General features: G+C 35.8%; 1 protein-coding gene across 3 annotated transcripts; it reads left to right on the forward strand.

The window, feature by feature from the left end:
* The first annotated feature begins 654 nt into the window (after positions 1–654).
* On the forward strand, positions 655–25,171 carry Vstm2a (V-set and transmembrane domain containing 2A). Of its 3 annotated transcripts, none has more exons than XM_076864704.2 (5): positions 655–733; positions 2,555–2,721; positions 3,981–4,031; positions 6,854–7,190; positions 25,083–25,171. In XM_076864704.2, the coding sequence occupies exons 1-5, from the start codon at positions 655–657 to the stop codon at positions 25,169–25,171; spliced, it is 723 nt and encodes a 240-aa protein (XP_076720819.1). The 3 variants fall into 3 exon arrangements, with proteins under 3 accessions (XP_076720819.1, XP_076720829.1, XP_076720840.1); XM_076864714.2 differs by lacking the exon at positions 25,083–25,171 and adding an exon at positions 24,961–25,037; XM_076864725.2 differs by lacking the exon at positions 25,083–25,171 and adding an exon at positions 7,554–7,582.
* Positions 25,172–26,719: the final 1,548 nt, after the last annotated feature.

Genomic DNA, 26,719 nt, shown 5'->3' on the forward strand with positions numbered 1-26,719 from the left:
ATTGTCTTCTTCAGCAGTAAGCCATCAGATCCAGACAAAAAGATTCAACTGATGGGGAGAAAAAGCAAATTGGGAAAAAATAAATGCCCCCGCTCTCTAGAAGGGAAACGCAGATGGAGCCGCCCAGCCCTCAGCCTTCTGCGGGCTGCCTGGCCCAAGCTTCCCGCAGGTGCGGAGCTTTCCAGCACGCAGAGAGTTAAAGGCATCATCGCAGCCATTAGAGGGAAAAGTTGCGGAGCCGCGAGCCCAGCGAAGTCCTCCAGCCCGCCCCCCTTGCCCACTCCCCGCTTCCCGAGCTGGCTCGGTGTTTAGGGAGGGCAGTGATCACGCAAGCTGGAGCAGCGGGCTGACGTTGGACGAGCTTCCAGGTAGCTGAAAGCAGCCAGCCAGCAGCGGAGACACTTCCCAGCGTTTGAAGCCTGGGTCTGCACTAGAAGCCTCAGGAATCCTAGCCAGCTGGTTTTAACCTTCGCGAATTGCATTCCCCTCTCCCCAAAGCCAGTCTTCACCCGCGGAGCAAGCAGCAGGATAGGATGTTTGCAGTGTCGCGCCCAGGGCTCTGAAACAGAGCCTTCTGATACGCTTGCATTCTCTTCTTTTAGGGCTTTTTTGGCTGTTGGCTACACTGATGTGACCCCCCACACACACTTTGGAATGATGGGGATCTTTTTGGCATATGTTGGAATTGTTTTCTTTTCCGTTTTATACGTACAACAAGGGCTTTCTTCTCAAGGTAAGTCTGTGCTCAATGGCCAATATACATCTGGTGTGTGTGTGTGTGTTGTGTGTGTGTGTGTGTGTGTGTGTGTGTGTGTGTATTGTTTTCCTTATATTCAAAGCATGTACAGGAAGATATAGTGAGATTCTTAGCAAGTAACAGTGGGTTCAGATTGTATGAATAGTATTCTGTCTGATATTTTTCTTTAAAGTTTATTAAATCATAGGCATGAGAGGTTTCAGAGATTATCTACTTGGTGCCTGGCAATGAGGTGAGTTCTTTAGTGAACACAAACACAGGGCTGTGTGTGTGTGTGTGTGTGTGTGTGTGTACTTTCTGTGTGCTTGCACAGGATAACCACTCATGCATACATAATCACCACAAACAGAACTGGATATTGGGGGGGACTTTCCATCATCAGTCCTGCTTTCCCTTGCAGGCGGAAAGGGTTTAGAGTTTCCCTTTTCTGAGTCTGTGTGACTTCGTTTGCATGTGTGTTTATCAAAGGACAGACTCCTCTGAGGACCCATAAAAAAAGGCACGACTTGCATTACAAGCTGCAGCAGCCTGCTGAATCCAGTTGTTCAGGACTTTGCAGGCTGCAGTGGTCGTTTCAGCACCATGAACAGATCACATCTCTGCTGCCAGAAGACTGCATCACTTCTGCAAGCAGAAATGCCATGTACTCCTCCTTCCAGTTTGAAAAGAAAAGTCCTTTTCAGATCAGACTGCCTTCTCAATAGCTCCCATTTCCTTTAAGTATAAACACAGTTCCATTTCACTAGAGATCAATCTGGGATTTCATAAAATTTTGAAATGAGTATCTATCTTTTAAAAGTGGGGGTAAAGTGCATACACCCAAAATCATCCCTGCAGTTCCCTCAGCCCTCCTTTCCATAAGTGTGCATTGTAGCTATACAATTCCATCAGCCACAAATCTAAGACTACTTTTAGGAAGCAATCAGCTCTTTGCAAAGTGTCCTTTACTCAGATAAGAACAACCATGTTAACAAGAGCATCCCATATTCAAAAACATGCCCTTAAGGAGAAAGAGGACATTTTATTTTTGTGAGTTTCACCATGTATATATGAATCTGACAAACTGGCAGTGTTACAGTTGGTAATAAATAGGCTTTAAAAAAAATCTCTGTAGTGGCTTCAAAATATTTTTTCAATTTCAACTAAGCCTGGATGCATGATTGTTAGATTCCAAGGGACATGGCAATAGCTATACAATAACTTGATAGGTACAAATGTGAAGATTAATTTCTCTAGAATGAAATAAAAACATTAAAAAGTGTGCAACTTGTTTCACTACTGTAGGCTTCAGATCACAATTGCTAATATCTGTTTTTGTCATATCAGCAATGTGCATTTTGACAGAGTCATGATCAGCCTGCAAAATGAAATATTCCGTTAGTCATAGACTGTTTAGAAACTTAGAGGGAAGAGGCTTTTCCTCATAATAACAACTTGACATATGGTCTAAATTGTACCTCACTGAATCTCAGTAAGTTTTGTGGCATACTGCAATCTGACAAAGGGTATTTGGATCTAACTCTGGGCATCTTGGCTAACAGAGTTACTGGCAAGCTTGTTAACCATTCCATTATGTGGACTTGATCAACAACAAAGTGATTTAGTCATGATACCAAAAATAAGACAGGCAAGAGGCAAAGAAAGGCGGAGGGTGGGGGATGTAAGCAGACAAAGTCAGGGATGTCATAGACGGGTTGTTGCTGTTTTTTAAGTCCGAGAAAAACCTGAGCTCTCAAGGAAAGAAACGTTGGAGAGAGTAGTGTATATATGCCAAAAGGATGTGCTCCTGTTTTACAGCAAAATTTACCGAGTTTCCGCGGAATGTGACAGCCACAGAGGGGCAGAATGTGGAGATGTCCTGCGCTTTTCAGAGCGGCTCCGCCTCCGTGTACCTGGAGATCCAGTGGTGGTTCCTGCGGGGGCCGGAGGACCTGGAGCCTGGGTCCGAGGTGGCTGGAGCGCAGGTAGTGCAGTCACCTAGTCCGCAAAGCTCTAACTAACTCTTTTAGTTCTCTGGGTTTCCAATGGGGGCGGGCAGGGCCCAAGATGCTGCCTAGGTGTCCCTGGGGACCTTCCCATCTTTTGGGGAGGGGGGCGTGAAAGACGCCCAGCCATATAAGAAACAAGCCTGAATTTGTCCTGGGCGACATAAGTTAAAACCACCAAGGAAGTCATATTATTACGGGGAGCCTTTCCTGATTGAAATTGGAGAGTAACCTCCTACTCTAATATTGCTTTTATTAAGATGCCCATTGTGACACTACAGAGCTGTACATCCCAGGACATCCGCTACTCTTTCCTAGACAGTATGTGTGCGTGAAGAACTCCTGTCCGAGGTCGTGCCCGCATGACCACCCTCTTCCCTTCTAGTCCCATTTCTCTCACCTTTGCCTTTAACCGAGATAGTTGAGGGTGGGGCAGGGAATGGGGAAGAAAAGAAGTAGGAGAGGGGAAGAGGCTGATGCGGAGCGGAGGAAGGAAGGAGGGGAGAAAGGGAGGAGGGAATGATGGAGCCACCGGTGGATAGGAGAGGAAGGGGAGGAGGAAGAAGAGGAGGGAGGAAGAAAAGGAGGAAGTGTGAGGAAAGCAGGGGAAAGGGAATTTTAGTGAGGAGAAAGGGAGACAGAAGAGGGTCAGAGCAAAGAAAAAGGCAGTTGAGCAAAAGAGGACTCGGATGTTCAGGAGAGGGAAAACGAAAGTCTGAAAAAAAAAAAAAAATCCCAGGGATGGGACAGCAGCGCAGAAAAAGATGGAGAAATTTGTGCCCGAAAACTTCCACCCACATTCACATCTCCGCCCATCTTTGCATCTTTGTGTCTGTCCCTAACCTTCCCGGAACCCGAAGCCCCAGACGGATCCGACCGCAAGGAAGACCTGGCCCGGTCGCGGGCACAGGGCCCGCCTCCCGGAGCTCAGCCTCCGCGAAACTGGTGGCGCCGGGACCGCGCTGGGCAGCTACAAGCGCGCTTGGGAGGTAGCGGGGTCTAGCCGCGCGGCTTTGGCCTCAGGCCAGCGAACCTCCTGGAGGCGGGTTGGTTTAGGGCCGACCAGGGGACCAGATGCAGATGGGGCCACATCCCTTCTCTTCCCAGTCCTAACTAAAATGTTGCAACACACCTACAAAGGCTGGGACTAGCCTGGAAGGCTCCGCACCGCTGTGCTGCGGACGAGAGAGTCAGAGGACCTCGGTGGGAATTTGAGCATTTGCATCCTTGTCCCGCAGGTGGAGCTCTTACCAGACAGAGAGCCGGACAACGACGGGACCAAGATCAGTGTGAGTGTCACAGGGACAGGCGACAGGGGGCGCATGCCTTAGCTGCTAGGCAGGCCCAAGGTGAACATTAGTAGTAAATGGATTTTAGATTTTAAAACCTTTTAATTTGTTGTCCCTGAAAAAAAGCAATTTTGCAAACGCAGGATAAGAGCCAGTTATCTCCTCTTTACCTCATTAGGTACATAAAAACTGAAGCGATTTGAGAGTCCATAAGTAAAATTATGTATTAATCATGTAAATACCTAGAAATTAACTAGAGAATCATTTTGGTATCCAAAAAGGTTGTGTGACTTTTTTTTCTTGTTCTTTGTAACAGTTGTATAAGAGTGAAGGGCTGCAATGCTAATATGCATTTTAAATTATGGAAATGATTATCCCTTAATAGAAAGTGAAATAGTAATATACAAAAATCTTCCTAGAGAGAAAAAAATTAAAGCATCCAAGAAGATTTTGAAATTATAATGAAATTTTAAAACTCAAATTTAAATGTCATTCATAGTGCATCTAATGTAGTTCTAATGCTGGTGTTCAAAATCATAAAAATATAAAGCCAAAAGCAAATATAAATTTGCAACCATTACTGGAGAAGACTGACCTATTGAAACTAAGAAAATATTGTTTTACCCTATTGGTTATTAGTTTGAATAATTATATGATGAGAAGAAAATGAAAATCATCTTTTTTGCTGTACTTCAAATGAAGCTATGCAGAGTAAATTCATTAATAATACAAGTTATCTTGAAAAATGGCTTTAACAAGTGTTCAGTGCTAGATATGAAATAGCTTTATAATACAAAAGGAAGAAATCTGCTAAGGATGAATATACTGTTTATTTTTAGACATCTAAAAATTCAATAATCTACATTTTAGAAAGATTTATATTAAAGCTCTTATGATAGCATAAAGTGGCGTAAGATTGGGGTTACTTTATAACTAAAAGCATAAAAATATATTGTATGCAGAACTTAAATCTCTCATCTAATTGTGTAATCTCAACATGGAAGAAGTATCAAACAACTAAATAACTCACAAAATCACAAACTTTTTTAGAATATTTTAGTTTCAATTTTTCTTACATCACAGAAGCTGTTGTTTTCCTATAATACTAGGAAAAGCTTGACTGGTAAAATCAATTAATAGTGTTTATCATAAGCATTTTACTTTGTACATACACATATAATTAGATAGCTTATTGATTGAATATTAACAACTGATCCTTCATGCCCATACCATACCATCTGAAGAATAGTAACAAAAAGAGCCTTCAGACACATACAGAGACATAATCACATATGCAACTGCTAATTACAATAGCTAGGTCAGTAGATTATAAAATCTACTGAGTTGAAAAGAGTTCTAGATATGAACTGAGGCAGAAGGTAATTTGCACATTCTGTGTGACCTTAACTTCTGTACTAAACCAACATTTATTAACTTAGATTTTCTGGGAAATATTTTTAAAATATTGATAAAGCTTCAACCTCTAGACCACATAGAACTGCATTAATTCAAGCAAAACTTATTGACTGTAATGTAAAAATCAGTGTTAAGAATCACTAAGCAAACTTCTTAAACCTCAGTTTACTCCATGGTAAAATGGGATAATAATGATATAAATATTCTGACTACCTACAAGTGTTAGAAGACTTAGTCAAGAATATATGTAGAACTGACTTCCATTATTTTATAATGTTAGAATATTTATATATAAGTTTGTATACACATAAATATATACTTATGGTTATAATTCAAATGTCAGAAACTACTTGTTATATATACGCTTATATACATATATGTTTATATAAAATACAGAATAACACTTCTCAAATTTTCTTAATTATTGATGGCTGTTTGAAAATGCAATAGCCATTAGCAAAATAACTATATTCTTATCTCCACTACTTTTCTCTGTCTTTCAAAATCAACTCAAACCTTAAATCCTGAATGTCTTATGAAATCTATCATTCTTTCAATCATGGATAACATGATATATATTAAATCTAACTGTTCCAATAATAATATTTAAATATATCATATTTATTATGTATCATATACATTTTATATAGCTGATATATTAAAAACCTGGGACAAAATTATTAGAAGAAATAAAAAGGTCAATTTCAATTTTGAAAATCAAATCAGTGTTTTATTGATGGCATTGCAATTTCCTACAAAGGCATCTGGTATATACTTTGAGCCATAAGACTTTAGGTGATATAAACAAGTACCTGAGTTTTGCCACCCAGTAACTGTAACCAAGATTACATGAAAACTTTGAGAAAAAAAAAAAAAAAACATTAATAGGCATGGGCCTGTTGTAACAGTACCTTTAGTAATCACCTCAATGTGGGGATAAAAGTATATTCTCACCTCAGCTGTGATGACCAACAAAAATATTTCTGTGATCTTCCAGATTTGAAGGGGTTAGTTTATAACCCACAGTAAAGAAAAGAGTCTGTATTAACTACGGAGTTGGCCTCATTGGTTTATACTCCATTCATCTGAGTTAACCAAGCAGAGTTAATCCAGTCCCATGTTGAGAAAATGCTGGCACTTCTATTTATCAGAACCTGAAGAGTATGAACCACACTGATAATATGGCTGTATTTGGACTGACCTCATTATCCGAAGTCTGTGAATGTCATTATTAGTGGAATAAAATAAATAAGAACTTAAGATCAGATGTTAAGGAAATAAAAAGCCCCTTGACAGTAGCTATGAGGTCATTAAGGCCCATTAGTTTTCCAACATTAACAAGCTCAGGATAAAGAATGAGAATAAAATCATTTCATGCAGCACTCTTTTTACCTGCAATTTTTCAGACAGTGAAAGTTCAAGGCAATGACATCTCCCACAAGCTTCAGATTTCCAAAGTGAGGAAAAAGGACGAAGGTTTATATGAGTGCAGGGTGACTGATGCCAATTATGGGGAGCTCCAAGAACACAAGGCCCAGGCCTACCTGAAAGTCAATGCCAACAGTCATGCTCGGAGGATGCAGGCCTTCGAAGCCTCACCTATGTGGCTGCAAGATATGAAGCCCCGAAAGAACATCTCAGCTGCAGTTCCCAGCAGCATCCACAGCTCAGCCAACCAACGGACGCACTCCACCTCCAGCCCTCAAGCGGTAGCCAAAATTCCTAAACAAAGTCCACAATCAGGTATGGAAACCCATTTTGAGCCTTTCATTTACCACTCACAAATCCTCCACAAAAAGTTCAGTCAAATAGAGTAGACATACTGATATTAGATGTGGTTTTTTTGTTTTTTGTTTTTGTTGTTGTTGTTGTTGTTGTTTTTTAATGGGAGACCTAGTTCAGTTGAAATAATGAGTCTTGAGCCATTGAGAGCAGGGGCTGATCTGCTCAGAGGATGTGCATTTGCCCCATTAGTCCCTGTCAGTGCTTCATATCCAGGGGATCTAAGAGATGGACTCTATTTTTTCTTTCTGTATTTATATGTTGTAAGAACAATAAATCATGTAATGTGGTCACATTATAAATGCATGTTCATTTTCTCTACAGATTTATGTATCAATAATGACCCAAATTAAGAGGCTTTCACTTAATCAAAATGGAAATGAAAGAGACACACCACATCATCAACATTTTTAGCGACCCATAACTTTAAGCAGGACTAGTCTCCAAGGGCTTTTGATTTTGAAGGAGAAACTTCAGCTGCCTGTGATGAAAGTGATGATGATAATGGGAGGAAGTGAGGGGGGATGAAAGGCAATAAGTGGTGCAGAGATAAGGCAACTCCTGTAAATGCGCCTCGGATGCCAATTTAGAAGCTTAGTCACACATTTCCTAAGTCAGCTGTGCAAGTTAAAGCTGTTCTGAATGGCATTAATTTATGCAATCATTCAGCCAATGGAAACTCATTGAGTTTTAACCTTGATATGAGATACAGGCTTCTTGTAGAGCAGTCTCCTACAGGACCCATGGCTGTCCTGATTTTCTCTAATACTGACATAATATAATGGGACAAAGAGAGCACAAAAATATCAATTTATAATAATTTAAGCTTTCCCCTTTTCTGAACAATAATTGATACTACTAATGTTAATAGAAAATTATATTGCTAATATTTAATAACTTCAGTTATTAAATTAAAAACTCTGACCATCTCATCTTATGTGTATGTATATAGATATATATAGATATGTATACATGGAGATATATGCACACATCTTAAAAATCATCCTAATCAAATATATGTATGTGTGTGTATATATATATGTGTGTGTGTGTGTGTGTGTGTGTGTGTGTGTGTGTGTATGTATATACATATATACACATACATATATTTGATACATATATGAAAGGTACATATATATAAAGGTATTTATGTATATCTTTAAAGGAATATATCTAAGGAAGATATGTATATATAATAGGTATATATATAATATATAAATATCTTTAAATCCTTGCTTGTGAAAAATACCTTAAAATAATATTATGCCAGGACTGAGTGTGTAGCTCAGTGATAAAGAATTTGCTTAGCCTGCATAATGTCTTGGGTTAAATCCCCAGCACTGCGATCAATCAATCAATCAATCAATCAATGTATGTCAATATAGATTTCTTCTTTATGTTTTCTGTTCTAATAGCTATGATTTGTAGATTTATAGACCACTTGGCTTAGGGTCCCTGTGAGTTTTCACTGCCTTTAAATGTTAATGAATAGTTCTTCCATGGTGCCTTGGTCATAGTAATTTATCAATCTGATGAACAGATGGCTTAGCCTCTCTGAAGTCCAATTTGTATGGCTTTGTCTTATTTTCCTCTTTATCATTGCCTTTGTTTCTCAAATTAAAGGACAAAACCAACAGAGCTAATAATGGTTTTTATCAACAGAGCTAATAATGGTGTTACTTTATATAAGGGTATGCACACATTTATATCTCAGTTACAATTTTGTAACCGCTATTTGAGAAAGATTTAATGTCTTTGGAGGACTTGTCCTCCTCTTCCTTCAGACTATCAAAAGAAGCAGCTAGACTCTACTTATAGAGTAGCCTCAGCAGACAATTTATGATCCAATTAGAACTCCAAATCATAGAAGTGAAATTATTAGCCTACATAGAATATTCCAAGCCAGATATCATAAATCTGCTCTTTGGAATAAAATCAAACAGATTACTTATTTCAAATGAAAGAGTCTAAACATAGATGAAATGTTCTATTTCTAAGATATTTTCTTTACTTTATGGTGTTAATAATATACTCTAAAATATCCATTTTAATATATATATTTCTTACTGTGATTGGAGCTAAATTATAAGCTCTAGAAATCATAAAACAATTTTCAAATGAAAATTGTTGCTCATTTTATCTATATCCTCCAGACTTGCTCTTAGGTACAAAATTGTTTTTTCTAGAGTTAAGGGTAAAAGGAGAGAAAGAATGCTATCTGATGGAAGCCTATATTCATTAAAAACTTTTTTTCACAAAACTTATCTGCTTATAGCAAAGATTAATCTGAACTATCTCAAAATATTTAATATCTTTTTTCTACCATATTGGAAAATGTTTTACATAATTTTATCAACATTCTCTCTTTCAGTATTGGGTGTCCCAGTTGCCCATTCCATTGAGTGTAAGTTTTATGCTTGCACAATTATTGTATATAATATAGAACCTAGGATGGATATTTATATATTATATTCACTGTATTACTCACATCCTGGTTTATAATTTTGCTTTAGAATTTTTCAGATTATATTCAAATAAAGCTTACTTCAATACCCATGCTTCATCTATTCATTCATTTATTCACCTTCCATCACTTCAGGAAACGCTTACACAGGGACTTTTGAAAGATATACTCCCTCTCCTCAAGGGGCTTATATTTAGTTTGTAAGAAAACAAAATACATGGGAATTCCATTTACCATGCATCTTTTGTTTTCTATTAAAACCAGGATATGGTAAAAACACACAGTTAAAATCTGTTTTTTACAGGTCAAGGGCTATTCTAGACTTTTATATTTTATGATTTGATACAAGGAGGCATGCTTCTTGTTCAGTATAAATAACACTATAATATTAGCCTGTGTCCAAAAAAAGATGGTCTATTTCACCTTTTATTTCATAATTATCTTTGACTTAGTTGACTATATTATTTATGCTAACACACTCAACTCTTAATTCATACTATTTTTCTGTCAAGTAATTTTTGTGTCTATGAAAGAGAAGTGTTAGCTGAAAATAATGTTATATAAAATCTTCAGATTGTAAAACAATTAAACCAGTTTCTCTAAGGCAATTTATACAAAAAAAAAGATGGAAAGGATAGTTCATGACTATCAAAATATTAAAAGATGGAGATTCAAGTATCATTTAATATGACTAGACTTTTTTTAAAAAAGTTAGTGATCATGTTACAGCCCTGTCCTGCTTGAAACTGTTTACCTTTATAATTTTCTTTATCTTTAGAATTTTTCATAAACAAGTAAATTATCTTAAATTATTTTAATTCTACCTAATTTCTTAATCAACAATTAGAACCAAAATAATGAAGAAAATGCTAAAGCTAGATGAAAGTTGGTTTCTGCAGTTTTTATGTTTCTCATCTCCAGTTCTACCAAACCCTCTCCAGTTTTGTGTACTCATTACCAATGACCAACACTCTTCATATCAAACCTATATCCCTCCATATCCCTTACCTCTTCCTCCTCCTCCTCCTTCTTTTTTTTAAATGTATTTACAGAAAGCTTAGAAAGAAAGAGAAACTCCCACTAAATAATGTATGAAAATAAATACATGGAATTAGAACTTAAATAAATATTTGATAGATGTTCAGAGGTGAAAGAATCCTTGATTCTAGCTGGTTGAATCAAGGAGGGCAACCTGGGAGAAAGTATACAAGCAAAGATGGGAAAGATTTTTCAGAGAGAGTGGCATCTAATGGGCTGGAGATGGAAAATCCTAAGATCTCTACCAGGATGAAGTGGTCTAATTCTCTCTTCACAGAGAGCTTGAAGATTTCTGTTAGTTTCCCTCCACTGCCAAATTCCATTCTCCATGTTTCTTCCTGTATCTTCCAACATCTCCAGTCCTTTCTGAAGCTAAATATCTCTTCTGTACATCTCTTCTACTGGTCCTTCCTTTGTTCTCTATTTTCCTTCTCTTCTTTGCTTCTCCCAACCCACCCTTTCAAACAGGCAGAGAAAACTGGGAAAACAGCTTCCTCGCCCCTCCCTTCTCCATCCTGGCAAAGTCAGATCTTTCAGGGTTGCACACCCAACTGATGCCTGCCATCCTCCAAGAGGGGCACTGTATGCTTTCTCCTGCTTTCTCATACCTCAATACCATAAAGTCTTTCTCTCCCTGGTCAATGTGACTGCAAATGTTCATTCAAGTCACTGGCATCTCCTAAACTTCCAATTACCACATCCTCTGATAATATCCTTCCCAATTTGCAGGCAGCATTTGTACCCTCATCACTCCTAACACTCTTACCCCTCTTGTCTCCTCAGGTTGATTTGCTCTTCACTGGCTTTATCAATCTACCCTCTCCTTTGTTGGCTTCCCCTTCTCAATTAGTGTGATGTCATTCTTTTTCCATTCTCTCACCTTCTTTATCTTACCCCTGTTCCCCTGGTTTTGATAAAATTTTCCCATTCACAGTTCTACTTCTAACTTCTCTCTGAAGATCAAAACAAAAAAAGCTCGTAACTGTTCCATAAACATCTCCACATTTTCATCCTACATGTCCTGGAAAAAGATAACTGCACAAGTGTGCATTCCACTGTCTGACAGGTGGAGCCTTTTCTCCCCAACCCCACCCTGAGTTTGGACTTGCCTGTGACCACTTTGACTAATATAATGCAGTGATGTTATGCCAATTCCAGACCTGTCTTTAGGGGGACTAGAAACCTTTTGAAAGTCAACCACCATATAAGAAGCACAGATAGCTTAAGACTACCTTCCCGAGGGAGGGCTCAGTGTAGGCAATAAACAAGGGAGTGAGGAGGCTGCTGGGACATTCAGACTTGCCAGCCTTCATCCAACTCAGCCCCAGATGCTGTTTCATTGCAGTCACTCTCCAGCTGAGCCCTGGCAACACACAGAGCAGTGCAAGATAATAGTCAATTGTCTTTTTAAGGCACCTGGTTATTAGGGTAGTTGGTTTGGGTTTTGTTTGTTTGTTTGTTTGTTTTTGTTTTTGTTTTTTTCACAGCAATATATAACCAAATCTGAGGTCTAAAACTCAAATATTCAGAACTGAATTTATTCTCCTAACTTGCTCACCCAAAAGAAATGGCCTTCCTCCTGTTTTCCTAAACTTTTAATAACATAATCACAATCACAGATTTTGCAAAAACCTTGAAAATGTTCTTATGTCTTCCTCTGTCAGTTGCTGAATTAGTCATTCAGTCCTAGTAATTTTCTTACCAAACATCCTTGAAAAACTTTTTTTTTTCCTATTCTGCTAACACTGGTTTCATTCTCAACATAAGCCCTCCTTACTTTCTTTATTCCAGCAGTTTCTAATAGTCTCCCTATTTTAATTCCAATGAAGGAATATATCGCAACAGAACATGTATTACTATTTCTGGAGCACCATCTCTAATTTTTACAGGCTAATTTCCAGCCCTGTTTTGGGGAGTTCCGAATCCTTACACTTACTCTTGCTACTTGGTATTTCCCCAATGTTTTCAGACACTTCCTTTCCTCTGTGACTCTGCAAATGCTGCTTTCTTTGTGTGAGTCTTTCCCCATTTGCTGAGTTTCTACTCAAATGCAAATTTCTTTATAAAGCTTTCTCCCATTGCTTTAGTCATAATTGGTTGTTTCCTCATCCAGCCTCCTGCAGCAATTTGTTCTAATTTCCTTTGAAGCCCTTATTTTTGCACCCTGTATTGTAATAATTGCCTCATTTTCATGTTCTAAATCCTACATTTCAGGAATTTTTCTCAGTCTCATGCAAACCAGGACAGGTATCCCTCTTTGTTTGTGTGTGACATGACGCCTCAAATACTTTTTTAGAGACTCTTTTCTTTGGCGATTACTTTTTCCAATGTTGAAATTGACTTTGCAAAGGTCTTCTCTTCACTCCTGTGATGAACAGCTGGCATTTGTAAGAAAACTGGCTGTGCTTAAGGTTGCAGTTATGTTTCCACGTGTGGAGTCTGTCATTGCTCAGCAGGAATGCTGATTCTCTGAACTCCAAAATATGATTATTGTGTTTTCACCACGAAGCAAACCTGAGTGTTCGGAGGCAGCTGCTGTTACAGCTGCCAGAAGCCAAGATCTCACCAGAGCTCCTATGTTGCTGATAAACATGGCAGTTTTCCAAAAGTAGCCAGATTTAGCAGAAATGATCTTAAAACAGAATTTCAAAGCTGTTGGGGAGAGAGAGATAAGATACTGAGGATTTTACAAAAAGATTGTTTTCCTGATCTCATCTATAAATAAATGATTTACAGCTTTGGGGTAGGGAGCCAGTTGTAGAATTCAGACCTTAATGTTGATTTTGGTTTAAGTGATCCATTTTGGCTGCTTACACAGGTTAAATTAATCTGATCATTGTAATTCTATCAATTAAATGACCACTATGTAAATCAAATGTCTATAAATAAGATGAAAAGCAGATTTGAGACAATAATTTGGGTAACACAGGCCAAGGAATCTATCTGCTAGAGCTACTTCAACCAGAATTTTGTAGATTAAGAGTCTATACTGGTTAAATTCTCTAACAAACTATATTTATTTACTCATTAGAATCCAGTCACTATCTGGGCCTATAAAACCAAGGCCTTTTGCGTGGCTGGATGGGCTTTTCTGTACATGACTAGCTGTGTGAAGGTTATTGAAGGGACATGAAGCAGAATTTGTCAAATGATTTGTCTCAAATGATTTCACAGTCCTTGTGACTTCAGGAAAGTACAATAAGAGTAGTTTTCTGGATACTATGACCAAAGGGTCAGAAGACTGCAGAAAAGACTCCATTCTTTTGATCAAAGTAACATACATGCTAAGAAGAGCAAAATAGGGCAGGGACTCCTTCTATGGAGGACCACTTCTGCCACTGATGTTTGGACAACATGCATTTGTGCATTCAACACAGCTATGAAAGGTCCTAAATAAACAAGGAGATACTTCTTAGACCTTCTGCCTCCGGCACCAGAGGAAGCAATAGTGCACAGTGGTTAGAGAAGCAGATGGTTCACAGCTCTGCTCCATAACTCATCGCTATGTGCTTGTTTCCTCATTTCTTTAATAAAAACTATAGAATGATCATAGTTATGAAAATTACATACAGAATGTGACACATTTAAGACTTGGCACTTAATAATCGCTTAACAAATGGCAACTAGTTATGGTATTAATATGACTATCATTGCATTGCTTGTATATTATTATGATTATCAGCAATGAAAGGACAAGAGTGAAGATGTCTATCTAATATTAATCCTTTCCAAGACCCAAGAAATTGCACATAGTCTGAATCCTATAGATGCTATTTTTTTCCCTCTGTGTACACAATGTGTACTTAAATTTAATCTATAAATTGGGTAAAGAAGAGGTTAGCAACAATAACTAGTAAGAAGATTAGAAAAATTATAGTGTAATAAAAGTTTGGTGTACGTGATCTTCGTCTCCTCAGAGTCAAGACAAATGTTAATTTTTTGGACAGCAGTTGTTCTCAGTAACTAAATTGAAATCTGTAAATAAGGAGGTAACACGGCAAATGTCAGTTCCACTCAGCAAATATTTTCTTGTTGTTGTGGAGTGGTGACGAGCTAAAGAAGGCAGAATGAGAGTCTTTATTCATGGCTTATGCCTTGTTTATAATTTCAGATATTTCTTTTGTCCTTCTGTCATACCATAATTGATGATAATTTTTTCTCTATACAAACATAACATATTACCCACCAGCTGTCTTGCCTAAGCTTGTAACTAGATCCTTATGGTAGTGCACAATAAAATTCCAAAGGATTTTTATGAATTTGACCTGAATATGCAACATGTCTATTCAGATGTCATAACTATATGAATTCTCTGCTATATGACTTAAATAAAAGCTTTCAAAAGAGACCCTATGAATTTTTTAAGTCACAAAGTAATTGGAAATACATATGAAAAAAATACCACAGTGAAAATATATTTAAAAGTCTTTTAAAAAGAAAATAAAGTACAAACCTACAATAAAAATTCAGTTTGTGATATCATATATGTTCATATTGGATTCCCAGATTAACTATCTACCCTTGTCACTTTGAGCTGACCAAAAAAATTCCTCTGAATCTTAAAAAAAATCTTTATTTATAAAACTGATATGGTTTTATATATATGTGTGTGTGTGTGTGTGTGTGTGTGTGTGTGTATTTTATCTCCCCCAAGGTCATATTCAGCCTTAAGTGAGAAAATGAATTTTAAACATCTAACAAAGTAAATAAACCTAGCTTGTAAGGGAGCTCAGTAACTGTTCATTTTCTTCCTCTTTACCTATTAAATATGAAAGTATATTATTAAGTACTATTATTTAAGAGAACAATAAAGAAACATAAATATAAAAATGAAAAGATAAGAACATTCTAAAAGTATATAAAATAACAGTTGAAGAATTAAAAATATAACAATTAGAGAACAATTTATTCAATTAAAAGAAGCCAAAGGAAAATGGAAAATGTTACTGCCATATATATCACTTTTGTGTGTATATATATATATATATGTATATATATATATATATGCAAGTGAACTCTGATTCAAGAGCTAAGCAAAAAAGAAAAATCAAATACAGGAAAAATAGCATAAAATCAGAGGCCTAAGGCTTTGAAATTTTAAAATTACAAAATAATTTACAAAGGAACATAATATTTTAATATAATCCAAAACATTTGTTTTAAGAGAATGTTTTGTTTACCTATTAAGAGTTACATATACTATGATTATGTAATCCACAACCCCAACACTAAGTTGAAACTTCTTTCTCAAGGAAAATTTGGCAGGAAAGACCATTCATGGGGCTTTCTAGTGTGTAGCCCATGTGTCCCTGAAATTATACTCCCAGGAGGACACTGCAAGCAGATCAGTAGTATATCACATGTGAACTCTTGAACATTGTCATTCAGCGCAGAGTTAATCATATATGTGGAAATTTGCAAATGACCTAGAGAAGTCATCTAATTCATGCATTAAAGCATAAAGTGATTATTATGCAGTTTCTAGAATCATGTTTTCAAAGAATGTGTAGTAGTCTTAGAAAAGACACAATATATAATACAACTTGAATATTTATGTTCACACAAATGTACAAATGTGTGTACCTAAATCACTGTTATGAAAGTAGTAACTCAGAAATTGCTTAGTATTGAAATAAAGAATTTCATATATATACACCCATATGCATATATATGATATATTATTTTTTTCTGGGTGCCATGTAGAGAATCATACTATTAAGTTGTTCTTCTAAACAGATAGGTATGATCATGACACATCTATATTGATTAAATAAATTAAGCACACCTACCATCTATAAATAAAATATCATGCAATTATTTGTTATGATTCATTCAGCCCCCAATTCAAAAGATTAAAATGATGAGCACTTAATCATCATTGGGGATAACAAATGGAAATCAACATACAGGAAAAGTTATAAATAACCAGAATTTTTACTTAATATGGTTGCTTCAAAAAAGTATGAGAGAGCACTTTTGCATGAATACAGAATCTTTTATGTTTAAAACAGACTCAATTATAGGTGGAATGCCATGCTTGAATTAAAGCAAATTGTAAAAGCTAGGAATTACGATTTCTGATTTTTTGAAGCTGACACTATTGAGCTATTGAAAAATCAAAGATGAAATTAAGCAAATTTTAGCTTCATAGCTACAAACATTTTAATGACAATTAAATAATGCTTTCAGATACTCCAAATTTCAAAATATAAAGGTTTCAGCCATTGTGCAATGACAGGGACTATTATGAGATCAATGGGTTTCATGCTTTACTTAAGTGTTCTATATTGCAGACACATCTTTAGCAGTGTCTTCTTTGGCCCTTTGTAAAATATTTTCTTTTTAATTTTTCTTATTAAACAATATCATATGCCAAATGGCAGTTCTCTCATTACCAGCATAGTAAATGATTAATTTGAAAAATGCTAAGTTTAGAGAACAAGCAGTAGAATCACAACCACTAAATTTTAAAAATCTTCAGAATTTAAAAACTCATTCTATTTCAAACTATATGAAAATATCATAAGGGATCTGAAGATATGAGTTGTGTCTCTATGCTTTTGGTGTTATTATAGCTCCTGAAGTGTGCTTACCATATAAATAGAGTTAAGTAAATGTTTAGGGATTGAAAATTTATGTTTGGGTTTACATAAAATAAAAAACATTTATGAGGATAAAGCTAAGAATACATGTGAATTTAGTGCATCTTCATGAAAACAACTGTGGACCATTAATGTAAGAATGGTCAGAGAATATTGGAAAATAGTTCTTGGATCATTCTTCCTTACATACTGAATGATAACAATTATGTATATTTATCTAAAATAATATTTAACAGCCAATTTATCTAAGACATTAGATAAAGAGTCCTTGGCAGCTGCTCACTTCTATCCTTTGATTTGCATGTCTTGAATATTATGTGTTTAAAACTGCTTCAAATATCTTTGATTATTAAATCCTCATAGTTAAGAAGAAAATTTCTGATGTGAAGATAACTTATTAAACATTCTAACTCAGAATATTTCTAAGCAAATAGATTAGGGAAAAGGGTAAAGCCAGTAATTCAAAGTTGAAAAATATATGGGCAGATTTTTCCTTATGTTAAAATAAATGTGTTCTCTGAAGACATATGATTGATGATTTGTGTGTCCTGTAAACATTAGGTCATCAAATAATTTCTTCCTTAAAATCAAACATTGCTGAACAACAAAAATAACTATTTAATTTAGACAAATTTTTATATATGGTAATATCTTTACTTTTTGATTTACATAAGATCATGGAAATTAAAATCTCATATTCACAGCTAACTTTACTTTCTTTTCTTTTTATTCCATTTTTCACTCTGAATTCCTCAATTGATAATTCTTTAAAAATATGAGATGGTTTTCCTTCTTTGAAGAGGAATTTTTCTCTAAAGATATTGAAGATAGGGTCTATAACATGAAAAAGGAGTGTAGTTGAGAGAAAATATTCTTTATTTCACCAATTAGTGAGCAATTGCTCAAATATTTAGCCAAACTGACACCTACTTTCTCAATGCAGAAGTTATGAAAATACATTGAATAATTTCTCTGGCCCCATTGCTTAATATCAATACTATTAGCTGTGGTATACTTTCTATCAGTTTCCTTATGCAAGCAAGTATCCTTACTTACTAGTAGTAAGTGGACTGGGTACACAATCTCTGTAAGGAGGTCATCCCACATGGATGTCAATTATCTTCATAATTTTCTCTACTTCATTCCCAAAATTAAATGCACATATGTAAGCCTTTAGTCAAACTCGACATTATTGAACATTATCAGTGCAAAAACCACATGTGTGCAATCCCTAATATGTATTGTGTGATTATTCAAAGTCTGGATTAACATCTACCTTTTCATTATAAATAAAAAGGTTGTTAATTAACAACAAAAACATACAAGCAGAAAGCATATTTAAACCCTATGAATAAATAATTTCAAACATGTTACCAGCATTTATTTGTTGTCATAAATGTAATGCTAATTATAAATAAAAAGTATAAATTTATCCTCTAAAGCAGTTATTAAATATATGTGGTACTAAAAATTCCTTCTTTGAAAACATTCTGCTTTTCCACCAAACCATATTGTTTTCCATTTTGTCAAAGCCTCTTATATTTCCCTATACTTTAATCAAGCAGAATTGAGAAAGCATAGAATTTTACGTATGAAGAACTGCCGAATAAAATATTGAGACACAAAGTAATTTATAACAACTTAGTTCTAGCTTCAAACAAACTGGATTGGAACTTCAGCTATACTCCCTACTTGCTGAGGAAACTGGAACAAATTGCATAAACTCCCTCAGCCTCAATTTCCTACCAGAAAATGATTATTAACACCTGTGGGATCATAATCAAAGGTAAAGAAATAATAAGTGATCAAAAAATGCTAGCTGCCTCTATCACAATGATCATCCTGGCTGCAAAAAAATCAGTTTTTACTCAGATGGGTGAGTTACATGAAAATGTGCTATTTTAAGATGCACTATAGTCTTTGATGGAGGAAGGCAAAATTACTTAATGTGTCCACTCTTCAGTAACTTGGGGAAAGTAGACATCCTGAAAGGCTGCAGTGACTGGTTGTAGGCAAAGGGAACATCTGGAAAATTCTGTGGTGAATGGGGGTATCACCCCTGTGTCTTGCCACGCAGTCCTTGTGTTCATGGGCAACTAACTGCTCTTTTTCCCTCAGCTACACTAAGAGGCCTCATAACTAGAATGGAGCTGTAAATTTGCTGACTAAAGGAAAGCAAGAAAGGAAATTTAAGCAGCTCCTGCCAACAAGCTGGGGCACAATAAAATCAGTGATTTATGTATTAGGTCAAAAAGAAGCACATTTCTTTAAAAAAATGGATTTCTGGAAGAAATTGGCACTGGAACTCTAAGAATTCTAATAAAAATATATTCTTCTCAAAAAATTATAGGATAAAATCATCCTATTATTTGACCTTTCCCCTTCAATAGCAATTTAGTATGTGCAAACCTGAATAAAAATTACATTAAAAGCTAGCTCAAATTTTCTCACACAGGTATTTTTCTTTCTTAAAGGTGACATCTGTTATAAAAGAAAAGGATGTCAAAGGGGCCCATCTATTCTGGGCACTGTAATGGACACTCAATTCTTTATAAGCTGGACTTCTTCACAGACAAAAAAAAAAAAAAATTAGACTATTGCTCCTTTTTGTATTGGAGGGATTTCGTCTTTAGGTTTATCCACATGAGCTTCTCTGATATTCACTTTTATAAAATAAAGATTCTGGATTCACTCTGGAGCCACAGGGGGAGAGAATTTGTGTTCTTTCTTTCTTCTTGCTTCATTTGATTCCACTAGATAAACAAGAATAAAGCAGAGAAAAGCTTTTCGAGAATCATGCCTGAAGTTGCAGGCAGCTGCCCTGAATGTGGAATATTCCCTACATCTAAGCTGACTAAAAGTTCTGTTCACATAGAAAATTAATGTGTCAGAAAATATTCAAAAGCAAGAGAAAATGGATAATTGAAGAGCTGGTAAAATTTATATGAGACAAATTGTTTGGGTAGTTGCCTCAACCCTCTACTTGATTATTTGAAGTAAATTCTCCTTTCTTGGTAATTTTTCCTAGTAACCAAGAGCTCTGCTTTCATTCTCTTCCTCTCACTAACTAGTGGTGGCACTTTGAACAATTAGCTTAGGCTTTCTTGGTCCCAGACTATTCAACTTGAGTCAAAAGTGTAGGTGAAAAGGTTTTATAAAGAAAAGGGACATGTCACATTAATGGTGGAACCACATCTCAATCAACCATTCCAGTGAATCCAGAGCAATCTTTAAGTTCCAAAAAGTCTATAGTTGGAAAAATTAAAAATATTCTTATATCATAAGACATTTGTTACAGGATAAAAAGCAAAACAAACCTTACTTATTATTAACATCTGGGAAAACTAAGATACTGGTGATGTTTCCATATCCAATATTTGTCATTTCAGAGGTAGAGACAAATTAAATTTCATGAGCAAAAAAGTTTTCTCTAAAATGTGTTGTGTCCAACACATTTTTTTCTGAAAATATTAGTATACATTTCAATAATAATGATTTAGCAGCTGTGAGGACACTGGAATAACATTACTTGCCTCAGAGAGTTCCAGAAAGAAGCATCTCCAAGGTCTGTGCTGACCCTACTGATCTGTTGTCTTCTTTCTGTGTCTATGCTTTACTTTCTATTGTTTGTGTATCTGAAAGTGAGTTATTTCAGGTTGCTGAGATACTTTTCCCTGATCTGTATGATTACTGTGCAGGGATGTTGAGAGGATTAACTAAAGTAATGTATGTAAAGTGCCTGCTTGCATATTGCTCAATACACATCAAATCCCCCATACATTTTAAAAATTATTTTTATATTTGTCATTGTGGACATTAAGATGAGCAAGATGAGGGAGTGGCATTGTTGAAAATATCCAGTGTCTCCCAGCCTATGGATCCTAGATACAGAAAGCAATAGCAGTACAGATGGAAGTTTAAAAAGGAAGGTGCTGAAAGAGAACTAAGCTCTCCATCTGGCAGACAGATAAGAGGGGCAGCAAGTGGAATAGAGGGAGAACAGTTGCCTGCTACTGCAGACTACCCAGTCTGCGAAGTCTCCCTCAATTGAATGATGTGGAGAAGATGGGATACTAACCTTACCATGAATTGATACTCTCTGACAACATGGAGGAGAGTACAACTGTTGAAACAGGCGATATCCAAAGCTCATTCAACTGCACACCATTTCTGGCTTGCTTGCTGAAGATATCCAAACTCCTGAATACTGTGCTTTGCTTGTTTTTAATTTTGATTTTTTTCCCCCAAAGAAATAGATGAAATTTCTGTTATTCTGTGAAATGATAATTATAGTGAAAATAGTATCTTTGAGGCTGTTTCTGTATTGATCCCTGGTCAGACTGTTCATCACATTCTTGTAAAGGGCTTGCTTATGCACATCTTGGAGGCCAATGCCAACACTAGCTATTACATGAGGATTAAGAAAGGATGAGAAATGGGGCTAGGAATATAGCTCAGTTGATAGAGTGCTTACCTTGCAGGCACAAGGCCCTGGGTTCAATTTCCAGCACCACACACACACAAAAAAAAAAAAAAAAAAAAAAGAAAAGAAAAGAAAAGGATGAGAAATGGAAGCTTTATTTCTATACTAAGACTTCTTAGATTATTCCTTTCCATCTACAAAATGGAGAAAACACCTCCCCTACCTTACAAAGACATGGGGAATCACACCTCAGAGCACACTGTGAAAATCTTTAGGCATAAAAATAGAATAGAGCATCTAGTTGAGGAGCATAATTAAATGGCGTTAGGAGTCCAGGAGAAATCTCTAGGCCCAGGCATGCTACATAAACATTTTCTTTACATAATTGAGATAATAGCATCTCCCCCTTCTTCTTCCCAGGGTATTTTATGTTGGGGGAAAAAGTTAAAAAAAAAAAAACTCAAAGCCTTGTAGTAGATAGAGAGAGTAATTTGAAAACACGCTAAATATTTTAGTCCTTTCTTTTAATGTGTGATCCAAAGGATAAGACATGACATCATGAATTAGAAGCAATGTAGTCCAGGTGAAGGTCACAAGAGAGGCAAAACCAAAATGCTGCTGAAATTCAGAGGAAAGAGAGATATTCCACAAGCTGGTGAGAATAGATAAAATGGAGGGCAGGTTATCTGAGGGCAGTAATTGCTTAAATGTATGATCTCCTTCAGGAGATATCAGATTATCTACCTGGCCTGGACATAGAGCAAAAGAAACCAAATAAAACAAAATAGGCTCACCTATTTTGATATAATGCTGTGGCTTACTGATATGAAAACAAATAACAATACAGAATGGTTAAGCTTATGTTAGAAAACACAGAAGAAGTCAGTATCTTATTTGAGAGCTCAGAAGTGACTGGCATCCAAAGAAAGTAGCACTCAAGGCTCCTGACAGCAATCCTGGCTCTCATTATTTCACATAAGTGGAATGTTTATGTAAAAATAAGAATAAAGCATGAGTGGCCAAAGTTGGTTCTTGACAAAATCATATTTCAAAAGAATTAGACCATAATATATTTGATAAACAATAATGTTTTATGCAAGTAGTATTCATATGAATGAAAATTATAATGGTGATTAATTTTTAAATTACACAGGACCAATATCAGCATTTTAGGTTCTTAAATTTCACTGTCTAAAAGCCTTGGGAGTAAGCCTCTCATCATTCAAGACATAAATGAAAAAGCAGAGAATAAGAAAAAAGCTAATGAGTGATTTGATGACAATACAGATTTGCCTTAGAATTTACTACCTTGGAAAAATGTTTTGTAATTGTCCTAACAGAAATAAATTCTCCACTTAAAAATATGCCCAGAGTGGTTGTACACAATCCTAAAAAAAAAAAAAAAAAAAAAAAAAAAAAAAATGGTTGATTGCATAGCTGAAGGCAGTTCAGAATTTTAGTAGCCTTAAATTCTTCACAGTATAAAACGGGATTTCTTTCCCATTGAAACTATGCTTTAACTTGCACTTGCTAGACGTATATTAGGAAATGTTGGGTCAAAATGAAGCAGCTTCTCCCTCAATATTTATAGGGATGATGGGGCCAGGCATATCATATGACAAGTTGATGAGTTAAGAAAGAAGCAACATAAAATGTGCAATTTTAGCAAATTTGAGCTAATCTGCAATGCACAAGCTGAGGAGGAAACTACTATTTCATAAAATATTTTTAAAAGACTATGTCATTCTACCAAATTTTATTGTTTTCAACTGTTTTAAACATTTTCTTCAATACCAGACATATTCTGTGCAAAATATTAAGTGCCAGTGGCTACTTAAGAAGCCGTGTACTAATTTCTCTGTCTTTTTTCCTTCCTTCTCTTTTTCATCAAATGAATCCTTGTTAAAGAATCATTCATCAAAACCTTATAGGAATATATGCTTAATTTTGGAAAGCTCTGATACTAGTGATTCTACACAGATTGTGTGTATTTTCTTTGAATGGTCTTTGTACTTAGAGCTACACATAGACTGAAACATCACTTTGTATTTCTGAACCTTGTCATCCAGCTTGAATATGGGAATACTCCTCAGAATCCCACCACTAAGGTCTGGTCTTCAATTGTTAGGTGTCTGGAGGAGATATGTTACATACACAGGCCATCTCCCAAAAAGCCAATCAATGACAATACTTAAGTTATGTTTTATGCAACTAGTATACATATGAATGAGGATTATAATGGTGATTAATTTTTAAATAATACAGGACCAATATCAGTATTTTAGGTTCTTAAATTTCACTATCTAAAGCCTAGCAGAAAAATGGTAATGTGACCATTTTCAAGTACCAAATGCTAATTCTAATGTGACATTTTGAGTGGCAAAGGGTTGTGCCACAATTTTTATCATTGCCACTATGGAACCATACATGATTTAACTGAAATATTTTAAAAATTGAACTTCCCCATGTTTATCCCCCTTCAAAGTCTTTTTAACCATCTCCCATCAAGACAGAAAATAAAGGCCTCTATGCCCCATTACATTTTTGTTTGTCACTAATAAAATAATATTTTTTCTGTATATCATTCATAGCTAGTAGTTCTTTCGAGAGAATATGTGAAGGAAAAAAAATGCAAAAGTACAATTTAATTCCTCCCCTTTGATAGTGATTGAACTCTTTCAAGAATTTCTAGTTCTTGATAGTACCAACACCTCCTCCAATTTGAAGGACAGGTAACTGAGAAAGATCTGACCCTAAATGTAAAGCCCAGAGGCACCTCCTCCAATGCATTCCCCTCTCCCAGTTGAGCAGCCTGCTGCTGTCAGTTTTTCTGCTTCTCCTGTGGTTTTATGCTAATTCTAGGACAAGGGGGCATGTGATTTTAGATGCCACGATAGGAACAAGTAAATGATTAAAGGGAATGATCCTCAAGGAATTCCTTGAGGGAAACGTATTTGGATTCTTCTCAGACCTCCCAACCATGAGATGGCATTGTTTGAAAACAGACAAAACAAACGCCACCAACTTCCTGGGACTGAAATACTTTGTATGTGTTGTTATTTGCAGTGCATGCCAAGACATTCATGAGCACCAGAGCCAAGCTGGCGAGCTAATTAAATATATATATGTATGTGTTTAAAACAGCCTAATAAGGAGCATTGGAAATCTTCAAGATGAGCGAATATCTTATAACTTCTTCCGCAGGTGCGAGGATAGCTACAAGCCATGGACTTTCTGTCCTGCTTCTTGTTTGTGGCTTTGTGAAGGGTGCTTTGCTTTAATCTAAAGTGCTGACTTTTTTCCAATATCACTTTCTCTTCTTAAAGCAAAGAGCAAATCGCCTGTAAAATCTACGGAGCGGACAGCAAAGTTGACCCTAAACTCCAAGCATCATTCCGCACCCTCTGTACTCTAATTACCTACACAAGGAGCGCCTGCTTCCGGAACCATAAATGAAGAGGCTATCACATGCTTTGTTGATAATATTTTCTTTGGCAAATCACACCTGATCTTTTCTTTCAAGACAATTAGTGTGAAGTGATAGGACATTTTCTAATAGCAAGATCTATTTTTTTTTTTTTTTCTTTTCTTTCGGCAAAAAAATAAAAAAAAGTTCATCATCTCACTGACTGCTCAGGGGTTGGCCTGAAAGTCATCGGTATAGTAAATATTTACTATGGATACCACTGATTTCCTACTAAAGGACCCACTATCTGCAGGAAGCAAACAGAGATCAAAATTCAACAGAATACAAACTATCACCAAACAAAAAACCCTTTTGTGGGCAAAATTATCAACATTTCGAGTCAACAAGGAGAACATTATTTTAAACAAGGAATAATCAAAGAAATTTTTTTTAAAACTTCTTTTTTCTTGGATTATTTTTTTTCTTCTTTTTCTTGTTCAATGGTGGCAAGTGCTGATAATGGCCAATCCCTGTCAATCCTGGGAGGTTTATATAAATACATTTTCAGTGTTCTATATTTCAATTCATTTTGCAATTCCTGTATATGCAAACCCAACAAATTCTGTAAATTGCTTATAGTACGTGTGATATAACTTCAAAGTAGATATACTACAACCTTCATGCAAGCTGATTTTTATCATGCTATATAAAATATATACATATGAATGTCTATATGTTGAGCCACCAACAAACTTCTTTTAATAGTGTTTGTTTTTCATTTATAATTCATATATTGTATAAATTTGCAGTGCATTGTTTCACTTTCACAGGTTTGACAGCTGCAGATGGTCTCTGTTGTCCTCTGCTTACCTCTGGAAAAATGCATATTCAAAATTGTATCTGTCTCTGATAAATGAGCTTTGTTGTGTGTATGCTACGTTGGAATTTGCTATGTTGAACATACCTTTAAATATGGTGTTTATTGAGGTTTGAGGGTCTCTTGACTCTGAAGAATGCACACTCTGGTTTTGACATCTACTCCTCTGTCATCATTATTCTATCATCAGAAAGGAATGTTGTTTCTAGAAATTCTGCCTTGGAGGCCAGCAAGGGGAAAGTGAAGCAGACCCCTTTCTTTCCTACTTTCTTGGGAGAGCATGTCTTGATATGGCTAAAGGATGCCATTTCCCTTGAACTTCATGATTTTTTGTAGCTTTGTCATTCTGTTATTTGCTGCTAATTATATTTAAATGTCTCCTACTTAAAAATTAAAATTTAGTTGCTGGCTAAATATAATATGCAAATGATGATTGCAAATCCCTGACTAAAGAAGATAAGTTCAGTTTTCACTGGTTAAGTGAGTTATAATTTTAAATATTCCATTCTTATTTTTGATTTTATAATAACTAGACTATTTTACTTGGAACCTGTTTTTACTCTTGCAAAGAAAGATAGAACTCTTAATGTGCTCCGCATACAATGTGGAATCGATATGGCTTGAGAAAGAAATGACCTAAGTTTTCCTTCCAGAGAGATTCTTCCATTTTCTTTCATTAC

This window comes from Callospermophilus lateralis, chromosome 1 (assembly GCF_048772815.1).
Source record: "Callospermophilus lateralis isolate mCalLat2 chromosome 1, mCalLat2.hap1, whole genome shotgun sequence".
In the NCBI taxonomy this organism is placed as follows: domain Eukaryota; kingdom Metazoa; phylum Chordata; class Mammalia; order Rodentia; family Sciuridae; genus Callospermophilus; species Callospermophilus lateralis.